A 14894-nucleotide genomic window follows, 5' to 3' on the forward strand; every position below is an offset into this window, starting at 1 on the left:
TATGGTCATGCGTACACTCCCCATCTTTGGAAGGGTCATACAGATCTTTAGGAATCAGATGAATAACATTATGGTCTGACCGGCCAAGTGGGGCTCTGCAAACACTTCTATAAGCCCCAAGCACATTTCCATAACACAAATCCAGGGTGTTATTGTATCTGGTCAGGCATGTGATTTATTGCTGTAGGTTTCTCAGGAAAAGAGTGATGTCACACCTGTTGAAATCACCCAACAAGAAAACAGGACCACCACCAGACCTCACCAGAGCATCACAGTAAATATGAGTGATGTCAGCAGCAGCTTTATCAAAATTAGGCCCTGGTACATAAACATGGATGAAGGTGAGTGGTGAAGCATCCTTAGGCTGGTCATGTTGTATAATGGACACAAACATTACCTCATAGTCTGGGGTATTCCTGATGTGTTCTACCTTCACATCACTTGCCCAGTCCTCTTTCACAAGCATTATCATTCCCCCTCCTCTACGTTTTTGAGTAAGCTCTGCATCACTATCAACCCGGTAAGATGCATATCCATCCAAGCTGATTTGGGGTGAGTTGTTATTTAACCATGTCTCTGTGAAGAACATCACATCACTGGCTTAGTTATCTGACTTGGGTTTATGCCTAAAACCAATCTTAAAGGCAATATCTTTTTTAGATATGAGAATAAACTTCTCTATCTTCCTGTCATGCTTTTTGGTCTGTATATACTCCATACAAATGATACCTTGTGTGTATCTTTGGTTGCCACACATCTCTGTAGCCAAATCAATGTGACACCCAGTTTCAGGGATTTCACTGAGCATCTCTCTGGAAGATAAATATAGGTGATGAAAGACAGCAGTTGATCCAGACATTGTGTTATTATTGTAGTCTAGTAAGCAGTTCTTATTCATGTTGCTTATTCAATATATCATTTACATGAAATGATCAAACTGCAATTCAGTCAATGTATTCTTTATTGTTTTCACGGCATCACGCATTTCATCAGCTTTTCTCCTCAGGTATCTACAGTATTACATTCTGTCTCATGTTTGTTTTTAATCAGTTCTTTACAGTTGCCAATCAGTTCAGGTATTGTGAACGCCAGGACAAGAGCTCCTCCTGCGACCTGCAAAAAAGTTTTTTTTTATTAAAAAATATTTATATTGATTTGTTGTAATTTTAATAAGATAAACATGATGTTTAAAAAAAGGTGTAATATAACAAAGATATATAATTAATTATTTGTTGAATGTTCCTGTTAGGAGCCATTTATGTAACTTTTATGGAAGATTGTCAGCATTTTGTAAAATATATTGCTTTGTGATATATTCATTGCTCATTGGAAGACCAGTGTTTTTTTCTCAAGCACATCTTTGCCTGAAGGACCAAAGACTTAACTAAATTACATCAATTAGCCCAAGCAATAAAGTGAAGGCTAGCTTGTATGGTCCATTCCCACAGAAGAGCTACTGTAGGACAAATCGCATAAAACTTCATGCTGGCTATGATAGAATGTTGTTAGGACACACAGTACATGACAGTTTAGCTGGAGACCGGTCAGAGTGCCCATGCTGTTTCCTGCTGCTGAATAAGGTTGAATTTGCTCACCCTTTTCCACTGCTGAAAGCTGAACTATGGAGCAAAGGAAGAAGGTGGCCTGATCTGATGAATGACATTTTCTTTATCATTATGAGGATGGCCATGTGTGTGTATTGCAGTTTTTTGGGAAACACTAAGCTATAATTCTTACTAGAATTAAAATATTAAGCAAAAATGTATATAAAAAAGCTCATGTTTCTACAAAGTGCTCCTGTCAGGAATCAGCCCGGACATTTGGCCATGTGCTTTTGTTGTTGTTGTTGTTGTTGTTGTTGTTGTTGTTGTTGTTGTTGTTGTCACGTGCCTGCCCCACCTTCGTTCACTCCTCCCTTCACTCATTGTTATGTATATATAAGCGAGCCGCGTTGCCGATGACAGCGCGGCATCATTAGTTAAATGTTCCCGGATGTTACAGCCCCATTTCCTTCTTAGATTTGCTGCAGCCAGTTTGCAGGCTTAAATGCAATCACAACAGTCAGTTCACAAAGCAGCCAGAAGAAGAAAACGGAATAATAGAATATAGCATTATTATTATTATTCTATTATCTACAGATATAGGATTTGTGCAGGTATAAAACATGTAAATGAAAATCAGACTTACACAATAGAGCAGATAAACTCACAGGAAATTCCTACTCGAAGGAAACGAAGGAAAAGAGTTCCACTTTCCTTTTCATGACTAACTAACTTTGTGTATGGAAACAATTACCATGCAGGCAAATATGAAGTTTCATAAACAGCAGTGCATAATGGCTGTTTCCAAGATGAAAAATAACATAAAATGCAAAAAAATGCAACCTCGAAACAAAAATGTTTGCATGTGCATTTAAGGCTCTTAATTCATCCAACACCATTTTTATTTCACTACACACAACAGAGCTGCTCAGCTCTGTGCTGAAATGATTTATTATCTTACAATAATGACAGTATTGCCAAAATGCAGGGTACTTCTCTTTTCTCTGCTGCATGGTAGTTTCCACAGTTTCTACAATCTGTTTGCGGATGGTTTTGTTCTGTTCTGGGTTTTTGTCTTACACATTGATGCTGCTTGCTGGAACCTGGCAGCACTGTATCCACATTGGTGGTCAATATTTTGCTTCTCTCCTCATTTCTCGTATGCGACATATCTGAGTTTATTCATCGATTACAGCTGTGGCCAAAAGTATTGAGAATGATGCAAATATCAATTTTCACAAAGTCTGCTGTCTCAGTTTTTATTATGGCAATTTGCATATACTCCACAATGTTATGAAGAGTGATTAGATGAATTGTAATTAATTGCAAAGTCCATCTTTGCTATGAAAATAAATTTAACCCCCCCCCCAAAAAAAAAACAAAACAAAAACAAAAACAAAAAACATTTCCACTGCATTTCAGCCTTGCTACAATAGGACCAGCTAACATCATGTAAGTGATTCTCTCATTAACACATGTAAGAGTGTTGACAAGGACAGTAGGCAGGTGTGAGTGCATCTGCATGTTTGGTATTCTGCAAACCAAAGCGATTGGACTGCTGAGGACTGGGGTAAAGTCATTTTCTCTGATGAGTCTCCTTTCCAATTGTTTTGGGCATTCAGAAAAAGTCTTGTCTTGGAGAAGAAAAGGTGAGCGCTACATTCAGTCCTGTGTCATTCAACAGTAAAGCATCCCGAGACCATTCATGTGTGGGGTTGCTTTTCAGCCTCACTCACAATTTTGCCATAGATAAAAAATAGTACAAACACATCTTCCGAGAGCAACTTTGCTCAACCATCCAAGAACAGTCATGTGACAAACAATGCCTTTTCTAGCATTATGGTCAAAGGCAAACGTGATAAATAAGTGGCTCGGGGAACAAAGCATCGAAATTTTGGGTCCATGATCAGGAAACTCACCAGACCTTAATTCGATTGAGAACTTTTGGTCACTCCTCAGGTGGTGGGTGAACAAACAAAAATCAACAAATTCTGACAAACTCCAAGCATCGATTATGCAAGAATGGACTGCCATCAGTCAGGATGTGGAACAGAAGTTGATCAACCACATGCCAAGGTGAATTTCGGAGGTCTTAATAAAGAAGGGTCAAAAAAAAAAAAATTAACTCTTTGCATAAAATTTGCGTAATGTAATTGTCAATAAAAGCCTTTGATGTTTATAAAATGCTTCTAATTATACCTCAGTATACATTAGTAACATCTGACAAAAAGATCTAAAAACACTGAAGCAGCAGACTTTATGAAAATTTATATTATTGCCATTCTCAAAACTTAAAAAAAAAAAAAAAAAAACCTCTATAGCTGTCGCAGTGCTTCTTTTCCAGCAGGTGGCAATACTGAGTGTTTCAGCGTTTTATTTGCCACAGAGAAACAATCCGCGTTGAAGACGATCAGCATGGCTCATAAGCAAGATGTGTCCACATAAGTGATTGTTTACAGGTTTAGTGTGTTACATTTATGACAGAACTAAGTCTGAAATGGAGGGTAAGTATTATTCTGGAGATCGATGTGCTCTGTAAAGTAACCTGCTGTCTGAGTTCTGATAGTAATTTGATTATTAGTGTGTATTTGTTCCTGATTAGATGAAGTACTTTGTATCACTGGTAATAAACTAATAACAAACAAGAAATTAATGAAGTTTGACATTTATTGTGTTAAGAGTTGACAAGGTTTGTTGGAATATACTTTCTTTATCACATAATAAAAGGAACAACACAAATACAATGCACTAATGTTAACCTATTAATAATCAACATTATGGTGTAATTCCTCCCTCATAAACACCTCAATAAATGGTAAAAATTGGTTTAAAAAACAGCATGGCTTTGTTTCTGTTGTTGTTAAAGCAGTTTTACAAACAGGAAGGAAATTGACATTGTCGGAAACATACATGGACATATTCAGTACTGTGCAAGGCATGTTTAAAAAAAAAACGACGTTAAAAATTTACAACATAAAAAACATGCATTATTTTCTGACATGCAATTAAATTTTTTTTCCATTTATTTATATAACACCTTTATTTTGCCTCTAAATTATAACCGTTATTCAGATACAGACTGCCTGTTTAACCCTCATAAAGATTGTTTTTTTATTTAAGATTGTTTTTTTATGTAATCAGATGCCACAACCCCTGGAAGAAAAGGCAACTTAACAGGAAGTGCCAGAAAACTGAAGGATAACGCAGCAGACTGGCATAATTTAATCCTGAAATGGGATCGTCTGTGTGACGAAGGATCTACCATCGCAACCAAAATAGTCAACTTCAGACTGAGCAAAGAGTAAGACTCACAACATTTAAAGTGAAAGGTTTTGTTAAAGCTAAATTCTGTTTTTCCCTCATCCATGTTCTCTGAAGCAGGTCTGTGAAGGAGCCTGAGGTTATGATGGAGGGCCAGATTTCAGCTGCTGCAGAAAGAAGTGCATATTATAGCAACCCAGAGCTAGAGGAGGAATGCACCAAACTACAGAATGTTGTAGACAAAATGGTACGGGTTGAGTAACCAAAATGTCAGGTTCCATTATATATTACAGTTTCAGGTCCAGTGTATACTGCTTCAAGAGAACTAATCTAAATTGTAAATGGATATTTGTTACTGATTAGTATTGAGTTAGTCATAGCGAGTGTGGTTTATGACAGTGCCTGTTACATACACATAGAGTCAATGTTTGTTTTTGTTTTTGTTTTTTTTCTGTAAAGGCCCACATTCTGTCTAAAATGGAAAGAATGGTGTCTGTTGAGAAGGGGATATGTGAACTGGAGACATTTCAGTATGGAGAGAAAGGAAGACCAAAACCACTGTTTCACACTTGGTTTACAAATCATTTTGGTAATGTAATGATTTTCATTAAAAGGATACTGACATGTCATGTGCTACCACATAGGATTCTTTGGAGTAGCTGGTAAACCCTTAAAGATTTAATTGAAGAACCTACAAAAAGACTTTCCCATTTAGACAATGTTAATCATCCAAAAAACCCTTGATGAAATCTTTTTATTTTTATTACCCTGGTATTATATATATTTTACCATATACTTTACCAATAATATATATCTAGTTAGTGTTTGTGAACAAATTCATAGAAAATATGTTCAGCATAAAATCCAGTTTCTAACAATGTTTTTTTACACTTACAGCTGAAGTGTCTTCTGAGCTTTATGAGGCGTACAAGCAGGAGCTGGCCCTTAAGAGCACCATATTACGGGAAGTGGCCCACACAACAAACCCAGATCTCTGCATGGTGTATCTGTCCTGTTGGCTCTATCAACCCTACATCCAGGATAACACCAAACTTGTCCTAGAGAGCTTACTGATGGAGACTGGCTACAGAGCTGTCTAATTTATTTATTTGATTTGATTTCTGATTCAATGAAACATGCCAGTCTTTACGTTTGTACGGTGGTCAGTGTAATAGTAAACAAATGTCTACCATTTATACAGTTTCTTGGTTATGGTATAAGCATTTTCTAATATTAAAATGTGTTTTTTGAAATGTCATTGGCATTAATTTAATTCATTAATTAAACCATAGAAAATGTTGTTTACATGCAATTATATCCTCTACAGGTACAAATTAAAACAAGAAGAAAATGACATTTCCTCATAAAGAATATTTAATGAGGTGTCCTAATATTTTCACATGACTATGTATGTATATGTATATAATGTGAGAGAAAGAGACATACAGACAGTATTTTATTTGACACAATATTACATACTTTTAGATTAGTACTCAAACAATTCACATGCAGTTAATAATAATCAACCTATAGTAGTATACCGTTTTATAATTTACACAAATTAGACAATTGACACCAAATCACAAGACTTTAGCACATTGTTTTTATGATGTTATCGTGTCAAAAATTTAAATTCTGGGGCATGACTATTGTCTTTTGTACAAGGAGATAAATGAGAAACTTTTTATTATGTAGGATGCAACTGAGTGTGACTCTGCCTTAAAAAAAAGGGTTATGCAGGCTTACCTTATCTACATGGGGCAGAGGATGTACAGTAGCCAGAGTCCACACAAGGCTACACAGAGGATCCAGCTGTCTTTATAATGTCTTACTACTGAACAAAGTGCATGAGGAGTGACAATATTTTATATGCAATAATAAAATGATCCAGTATAATGCAATGGCATTACAATACTATTACAATATCAATTCACTACGAACCACAATAAAGTTAAAACAATTAATGTGACATATATTTTTAGTAATCAAATAACTGAATAATAAATGAATTCTTTCAGATCATCCCTCTGTCACACTGGCCCACCAAAAATCTGAGTATTTTGAAGATGAATACATAAATATTAATAAGCAAAAAAATGGTGCAATATTGGTTAGTTTTTACCATAGTAAATAAATGTTAGTGTAAATGACTCGCAGCAGCAGTAAAAGTGCTATTGGTATTTTGAATGATAAACAATAAACATATTTAAATGAATAAATAAATAAATACACACACCATCATAGGTCTTGTGGATTCCATGCCTCTACGGCTCAGAAAGAAGGATTTACCCAATAAAAGGCCAGTGGATTTGATGTTAGGGCTGATTGTGTATGTGTGTCTTGGTTTTTTAAGAAATTTTCTTTCTGTGGTTTTCTCAGTTTGAATAACAGAAAAATAGAATAATTAAAAATGTTGATTAAATAGAAAACACAAAACAACAACTGCAACAAAATCACATAGGTTGCTAAGATTAATACTAAGTGTAGTACTCTAAAATCATTCTTATTTTGTATGTCATTTTAAATATAATTATAACATTAGATATAATATATACTGTAGACATATAATAATAGCAGTAACCTATAATAAGATTTAGTGCTTGGATAAAAGTTATAGTTAAGTTAATTTTAACACGATTAGTCAGCGTAGCATGCATGATTACATAAAGATTGCTTAGTGATTATAAATAGGTTAACTCATATTAAAAGGAGTCTACTAACATTTACTATAACATTTAAATAACAGTGATGATTTGGGCTGCAATTGGTTTCCAAGACCGGTGACAATGAACATAAAAGTAAACATTTTCCATTGTTTGTACGGTCACCAGATAAGAACATTTTTGAGCCACTTTGGGGTGAGTTGGACAAGTGAGTCAGGAAACCACCACCAGTATCACATAATGACCTGTCCACTGTTCTAGAAGAGAAATAGCTCAAAATCCCTCTAAACACTGTGCAGGGCTTATACCTGTGATTCCCAAGACAAAATTATACTGTGGTGGCCACAAAATAGAGGCCCTACACTATACTATATACATGAAAATGACTTTATGTTACAGTTAACAGATGTTTCTCAATAGGCTATGTTGTAGTAGCTAATGTTAAGGTATTGCTCCATTGTTATCTAAACATTCAAAATGATTTTAGGTCACTGGCATGCTTTCATTAACACAGGTGTAACTATATTATAGTTGTGCATTTGATTCTTATTGGAATTTTGGTCACGAGCAACTTAAAATTTCATTCCATTTCACCTTTCTCTCAACAAATATAATCCTTTCTCCTTTTTCAATGCTTTTTCTTTTAGTTTATCTAAAGCCCCCTACATCTATAGGACAAAACAAGCTATCAATAATAATATGCCTCACGTCTCATTGCTTACTGGGTTTGGTATGGTCATGTTTACAATCCCCATCTTTGGGAGAGTCATTATGATCTTTAGGAATCAGATGAATAACATTATGGTCTGACCGGCCAAGTGGGGGTCTGCAAACACTTCTATAAACCCCAGGCACATTTCCATAACACAAATCCAGGGTGTTATTGTATCTGGTTGGACATGTGATGTATTGATCCAGGGTACCCAAGAAAGGAGTCATGTCACACCTGTTGAAATCACCCAACAAAAAAACATGACTATTCGGCCATATCTCCAGAGCATCATAGAAAAAACCAGCTATGTCTATGGCAGCTATCTTAAAGTTAGGCCCTGGTGCATAAACATAGATGTAGATAAATGGTGGATCATCATGGTTGTGTGGTATAATGGACACAACCATTAACTCACAGTCTCGGGTCATCCTGAGGTTTTTCACCTGCACTTCTTTCGCCCAGGCCTTATTTACAAAAACGATCATTCCCCCTCCTCTACGTTTTTGAGTAAGCGCTGGATCGCGATTGAGCTGGACAGAATCATATCCATCCAAGCTGATTGGGGGTGAGTTGTTATTTAACCATGTCTCTGTGAAGAACATCATGTCACTGGCAAATAATTCAGGATCCTCCACCATTTCTTCAATATCCTCCATTTTGTTTGGAAGAGAACGCACGTTGGACATGGTTATTGTAGGAAGGCGAGATTTCTTTCCTCTATTTTCCTCTTCTTTCCCTTTTTCTCCAGAATCATTCCCCTCCTGTTTTTTGTTGTTATTTGAATGGACAGCTGATTTCTGTTTACTTGTGTCACCAGACTTGGTTTCACACATGTCTTTTGTGGATAGGAAGAAAAACTCCTTTTTTCCCCCCTTCTGCTTTTTGGTCTTTTTAGACTCCACGGAAATGATGCCTCTTGTGTATCTTTGGTTGCCACACATCTCTGTAGCCAAATCAATGTGACACTCAGTTTCAGGGATTTCATTGAGCATCTCTCTGGAAGACAAATGTAGGTGATGAAATCCAGCAGTTGATCCAGACATTGTATTATTATTGTAATCTAGTAAGCAGTTCTTACACATGGTGCTTATTCAATATATAATTTACATGAAATGATCAAAGAAACTTATGTACTTACTGCAATTCAGTCAATTGCTTTTTAATTTTTTTGACAGCATCACAAATTTCACATGCTTTGTTCCTCAGATATTTGCTAGCTTCTGTCTGATTTTTGTGCTTAAACAATGTTACACAGTTGTCAATCAGATCAGGAAGTGAGAGCACCAGGCCGATGGCTCCTCCTGCGACCTGCGGAGAAGTAAAATTTCTTTTCATATTTCAATTTTATATTTTACATATTTTTAAAGATTAGGGTCTGTGCAAGCCACTTGTTTTCTTTCATTCTAAATTGGCAAACCATGTCTTCATGCTGTTTTCACAGGTGCATTGTCATGCTGGAACAGTTTTGGGCTTCTTAGCTCCAGTGAAATAAAATGTCATGGTTACAATATACAGATATATACCATATATTCTATACAACTGTGCTTTCTATTTTGTGGCAAGAGCTTGGGGAAGCACACCATAAGGGTGTGATGATCTTGCACATTTGGCCATGTTTAATGTCAATATTGTCATCTTTCCCCAAAATTAATTCAACATTCATAAACCGTGTATTAATTAAGTGCACGCTATAATTCAGTAACATAGTAATGTTGCCTGTAGGAGTTTATCAGTCTCTCAAATCATTTAGAGAGATTTTGGCCTTTATTTTTTTTAAATAACTCAACAAATATTGCTTTACTTCATTAATAATTAAGGGAATTTGTTTGTGCACATCTCTTTTGAGGTCCACAGCATCACAATTGAATTGAGGTTTAGATACTGACTTGACCATTCCAACACCTTTTACTTTTTACTTCATTCATTAGATTTTTTTAGGTGTGCTGAGGATCAAAGTCTTACATGTGTTAAGCCAAATAACATGTCACATTTGTCCCAAGAATATTTTGGTATAAAGTGGGAGTTCATCATTGTCTTAATGACTGAAAGTTTCCCAGGATCTACACTATGGCTGCAAAACAAATCCTCAGCCCTTCACCACAATGTTAGACAATTCATATGAGGCTCTCCATTTATCAGCAAAACTTTTCACAGTAGAATTGTCAGGATCTAGCACGAAATTTGGCCATGTGCTTTGTGTTTACGTTTCATGTTCATGTGTCTGCCCTGCCCTTGTCTATTCCTTTCTGCCTCAGCACACCTGCTCCTTATGTGTCTAACTGTCATTAGTATTATTATCCTTGTCTTTTGTTTTGTCTTGTCTGGTCTGTGGTTTTATTAATAAACCATAGTTTTATTAAACTTATTATTATTTTTATATTATTATTATTATTTATTAAACTTACTAATTTTATTAAACCATAGTTTTATATAAACTGTGGTATCCTGCATTTGGGTCTGTTTTTTTTCCTGCGTTCTGTGAAAAGAATGATTAATTTCAAATTGGATATAGCCTTATAACACCTTCCCAGATTGATGAGCAGCAACTGTTGCTCCTCTGGAGTCGGGACTGGCATAATGTTTTCTTGGCATAGTATAAACACACACTTGAGTGCCCCAGAAAATCTAAATTCTAATAGAGATAATAATTTAATAGAGATAGTCTTAATACTTGCTGAGCTTTTTGTGCATTTCATTAGTGTTTTTAAATGTTGGTTTTCTTTTGGGGAAAAAATATGACTACATATTGATGTGTTTTTTGTTGTTGTCAAGTTATTTGTTTGTTTATAGATGTTCGAGATGGCCATTATAATGCTAAATAGGCCCTGTTTTACAAAAAAAAAACAAAAAACAGTAACTGGAGTATGTGTGTGTGTGTGTGTGTGTGTGTGTGTGTGTGTGTGTGTGTGTGTGTGTGTGTGTGTGTAGAAATACCTGGCTTGTTCCTTTTAACAAAGTTTTCCATGTTTTCGATGAAAGAGCAGTTATAACTTCAGTAATCAGAAAACGTGGAACATGTTTTGCTCCTTTTCTAGATGCTGTTTTTAGAAGGATGTCGTAAAATCCAATTAATAGTAGCAAAGTAATGCCACCCATGACTAACACATTGCTCTGAAAAAACGATTGCTGTGTATGAAAATTCGTGTGATCATTTCTCAAGAGGTAAGTTAGGCGACTTTGGGGCAGATCTCTCCCATTCCGTTTGGCCATGGCTCTTAAGATTCTTGCTGTGATTTCACACTGCACTTCATTGAAGTCATTAGTCAATTCACACTCCTCTGATAGTTGTTCCTGGAGACTTTCAATATGCTTCCAAATCTTTTCAACTTCCCCAGCAGTCTTCTCTGCATTTTTCATTGTTTTACTGGATTTCCAACTCTCTAAGAGCTTACAAGTAACACTGGTTACAGTACCAACTCCAGCTGTAACACCTGCTGTTGCTGTGACCAGCAAGGGTGCAGCCAGGCCTCCTGTCAGCAAAGTTGCAATGCCTGTTCCTACCAGGACAGCAGACCCAACCACTGCTGCTGTGTTTCCCACCAACTGGCCGACAGTCATAACTTCCGTCATGCCCTCCAGTTCTTTTGCCAATTTCATGAGAAGTTCCGCATATTCCTCCTGCTTCTCCATCCATTGGAGTAGCTCACTGATCAGTTCGTCTTCCACATCCATAGTAGAAGAGAAAATGAAGGAACTGGAATTAGAAAAAATATGCTTAGAGTTATTTAGATTCTGAAAAAGTAATTTGAGTGTCGCTGTCATGACTCAGGCCACGTGAATCTGTTTACGTTCCTCGTCACGTGTCTGCACCGCCTTCGTCTGCTCCTCTCTGTCGACACACCTGTTTCCTATTGTGATTACCCTGTGTATTTAACTGTGCCTCGTTGCCTTGTGCAGCGCGGAATCTACTGTTGTCTTTGTCCTGTCTCTTCTCAGTGTGTTTTTTTTATGTCCTTTTGTTATTAAACCCTGTTGATTTGGCTATCCTGCGTTTGGGTCCGCTTCCTTACCCCGCGTCATGACAGTCGCATTGTGTAATGTCTTATGGGAAGGCATTTTAAATTGCGGTTATTAAAATCTCATAGATTTGCTTAAACATCACGTCAAAATTATGGCTGTTAACTGAGATTGTGCTGATTATAATAATATGTACCACAGTGAAGTTGAATTTTCAAACAAGAAGCTGTTGATTTAAATATTAAACATGGATCTAAATATTTTTAACTGCAGCATAAATGATGGGTTAATATTAATAGGGTAGTTCTAATAATTTACTAATAATTTCTCCTGTAGCACCACATTCGTTAGGACTTGTATGGTGGCTGAACCACATAGTCTAAGCCTAATAATAAACAGATTACAAACATGTAATCTAACAAACAAAAGCATATATACATTTATTTCTTTGTTTGTAAGTTTCCTTACATATTCATTGCTCATTGGAAGACCAGTGTTCTTTTCTCTATCACTTTTTTGCCTGCAGGACTAATTTCTCACCCTGTTTTGTTTATTTTATGTAAAATTGTTTAACCAACTGCTACTGCAGAACATCACAGACAACTTGTTATCATGAAAATAATACAATATTAATACAATTAGAAAATCTGAATCCTGTTAATCAATTTAATCATGCATTAAAGAAGATGTAAAATAATGCATTAGCTAAAATAATTTAATATTTTGCAAGCTGGTAAAGCTAGTAGGAAATTTTTAGCAGCTTTTGAACCACAACATGTATTATATTTCTTAAATAAAGAAATAACATATTTTTTAAATATTAACATTAACTATTGGCACCTTCAAAGCTGAAATATCTTTGGGAAATAACAGGCTAAAATCCTCACTAGAAATAGAATCTTTAGGAAAAATAATAAATATATTAAAATGTTATAAAAAGCTCCACAAAAATATTCACAAACAGCTGCATTTCCTCCTCAGACTTCCTGTCTATTTTGCAGGCTTACCGGCAAAAACAACAGAGCTTTCAAATGGCAGATAGATACAGCAACCTATACTTGATACATGATTAATACTTTCACATGTAGACTTTCGATCTGACAAGAAGAATTGTTGAGATTTGTAATATATAATAAAAATGTAACACAGACTTACATAACAGAGCTGAGATGCGCAGTGAATCAGTGGAACAGAATGATTTCACTTTTGTTTTCATGACCTAAAATAACTTTGTGTACGTGATTCATGATCATGATCCATGCTTCTAATTCATAATCAGAAGAGATCATAATAACAGTTGTTTCATTCTATGTTTCGTTTTATATTTTATTTTACTTTCTATTTTTTCTTATTTATCTCAACAATCAACACTAACAGTTAACACGAGCAAAACTCTTGTTACATTTTTCTCACATTTAGGTACTATTCAAAATGAAAATAAAATAATAATTATTGAAATAACATTTTTCAACAGTGAAAAAAAAATAATTTAAAATATGTCTAGATAGATTTTAATTCGCATTTCTGTGATGCTCATCTCTATGCATCTTACACCTAGGCGCCTCCTGCTGGATTCTGGTTGCACTGCATCCACATTGGTGGTCAATGTTTTACCTCTCTCTTCCTTTTTTCGTATGCGACATATCGAGATAGATTGGTGTTAGATAAGTCACTTGTGACACAACTCAAATGTTCATACCTTATATAAATATATATCTCACAGGTAAGTCTGTCAACCCTCAATGCAGAATAGGTGCAATATATAAAAACTTATTCAACAATTTCCCCTGTCCTTTACATTAAGTGGAATATAAATATCCATCCCACTTATATCCTTAGAAACGTTTGAAGATGTACATGGAACTTTTTATATACCTCAACTCTCATTAAGCAACCATTAATACTTTATCCCTCTGTTCCTCTCCCTCTTTATATAGCTAACAGCTGACATGGCCATACCAAACCCAGTAACACCCTCTTTGGAAGGGTCATACTGATCGTTAGGAATCAGATTTATAATATTATGGTCTGAACGGCCAAGTGGGGCTCTGCAAACACTTTATGTGTTACACATACTGTATAAGCCCCAGGCACATCTGGTTGGGCATGTGATGTATTGCTGTAGGTTTCTCAGGAAAGGAGTGATGTCACACCTGTTGAAAACAGGACAAGAAAACAAGACCACCACCAGACCTCACCAGAGCATCACAGTAAATATGATATAGGATGAAGGTGAGTGGTGGCGCATCCTGAGGATGGTCAGGTGGTATAATGGACACAACCATTACCTCATAGTCTCGGGTCATCCGGGTTTCCACCTGCACTGTTTTCGCTGTGAAGAACATCAGATCACTAGCTATAAAACATCACCACATCACCAGCTATAAAAGCTTTAGTGAAGTCAAGCGAGATATTCTTAAAAAGATTTTGGCTCTGTGCAGGCCACTTGATTTCTCCCATTCCTGGCAAACCATGTCTTCATGCTTTTTCACTGGGGCATTGTCATACTGTAACAGTTTTGTACCACTTTAACTTTAACAAATTTGTGCTACCCTATTCTTTGTGAAGAGAAGGGGCTTTTTTCTAATCACCCTTTCATGGAAGCCACATTTTCTCAGTAGCTTTGATTTCCGATCTGTTGTTTTGCACATGAACATAAACATTTAATATTTTTTCAGAAGATTGTAGGTCATAAGGTCTTTGGATTTCTTTAAGCATTAAATGATCTACCCTTGGACTAAATTTGCTTTAATGCCCACT

The 14894-nt window shown here is 35.9% G+C and overlaps 2 protein-coding genes across 3 annotated transcripts; one reads left to right on the plus strand and one right to left on the minus strand.

The window, feature by feature from the left end:
* The first annotated feature begins 3897 nt into the window (after positions 1 to 3897).
* On the plus strand, positions 3898 to 6060 carry LOC125138375 (cyclin-dependent kinase 2 interacting protein). Of its 2 annotated transcripts, none has more exons than XM_047821816.1 (5): positions 3898 to 4045; positions 4683 to 4842; positions 4920 to 5049; positions 5262 to 5391; positions 5700 to 6060. In XM_047821816.1, the coding sequence occupies exons 1-5, from the start codon at positions 4039 to 4041 to the stop codon at positions 5900 to 5902; spliced, it is 630 nt and encodes a 209-aa protein (XP_047677772.1). In that variant the 5' UTR covers positions 3898 to 4038; the 3' UTR covers positions 5903 to 6060. The 2 variants fall into 2 exon arrangements, with proteins under 2 accessions (XP_047677772.1, XP_047677773.1); XM_047821817.1 differs by having other exon boundaries at positions 4923 to 5049.
* A 185-nt stretch (positions 6061 to 6245) lies between these two features.
* LOC125146068 lies at positions 6246 to 13313 on the minus strand. Its single transcript, XM_047821814.1, has 4 exons — positions 13290 to 13313; positions 11112 to 11871; positions 9316 to 9485; positions 6246 to 9173 (listed from the first exon to the last, which is right to left on the minus strand). Exons 2-4 carry the CDS (start codon positions 11847 to 11849, stop codon positions 8177 to 8179), a joined length of 1905 nt encoding a protein of 634 aa, XP_047677770.1. The 5' UTR covers positions 11850 to 11871; positions 13290 to 13313; the 3' UTR covers positions 6246 to 8176.
* Positions 13314 to 14894: the final 1581 nt, after the last annotated feature.

Source organism: Tachysurus fulvidraco, chromosome 12, assembly GCF_022655615.1.
Source record: "Tachysurus fulvidraco isolate hzauxx_2018 chromosome 12, HZAU_PFXX_2.0, whole genome shotgun sequence".
NCBI lineage: Eukaryota > Metazoa > Chordata > Actinopteri > Siluriformes > Bagridae > Tachysurus > Tachysurus fulvidraco.

Coding starts and splice junctions, on each gene's coding strand:
- LOC125138375 (XM_047821816.1), top strand. Junction 5,050..5,261: donor AGAATGTTGTAGACAAAATG/GTACGGGTTGAG, acceptor TTTTCTGTAAAG/GCCCACATTCTGTCTAAAAT. Junction 5,392..5,699: donor TTGGTTTACAAATCATTTTG/GTAATGTAATGA, acceptor TTACACTTACAG/CTGAAGTGTCTTCTGAGCTT.
- LOC125146068 (XM_047821814.1), bottom strand. CDS start 11,849: ATGGATGTGGAAGACGAACTGATCAGTGAGCTACTCCAATGGATGGAG. Junction 9,486..11,111: donor TGTTAAAAGGAACAAGCCAG/GTATTTCTACAC, acceptor ACTTCTCCGCAG/GTCGCAGGAGGAGCCATCGG. Junction 9,174..9,315: donor AAGCAATTGACTGAATTGCA/GTAAGTACATAA, acceptor TTTGTCTTCCAG/AGAGATGCTCAATGAAATCC.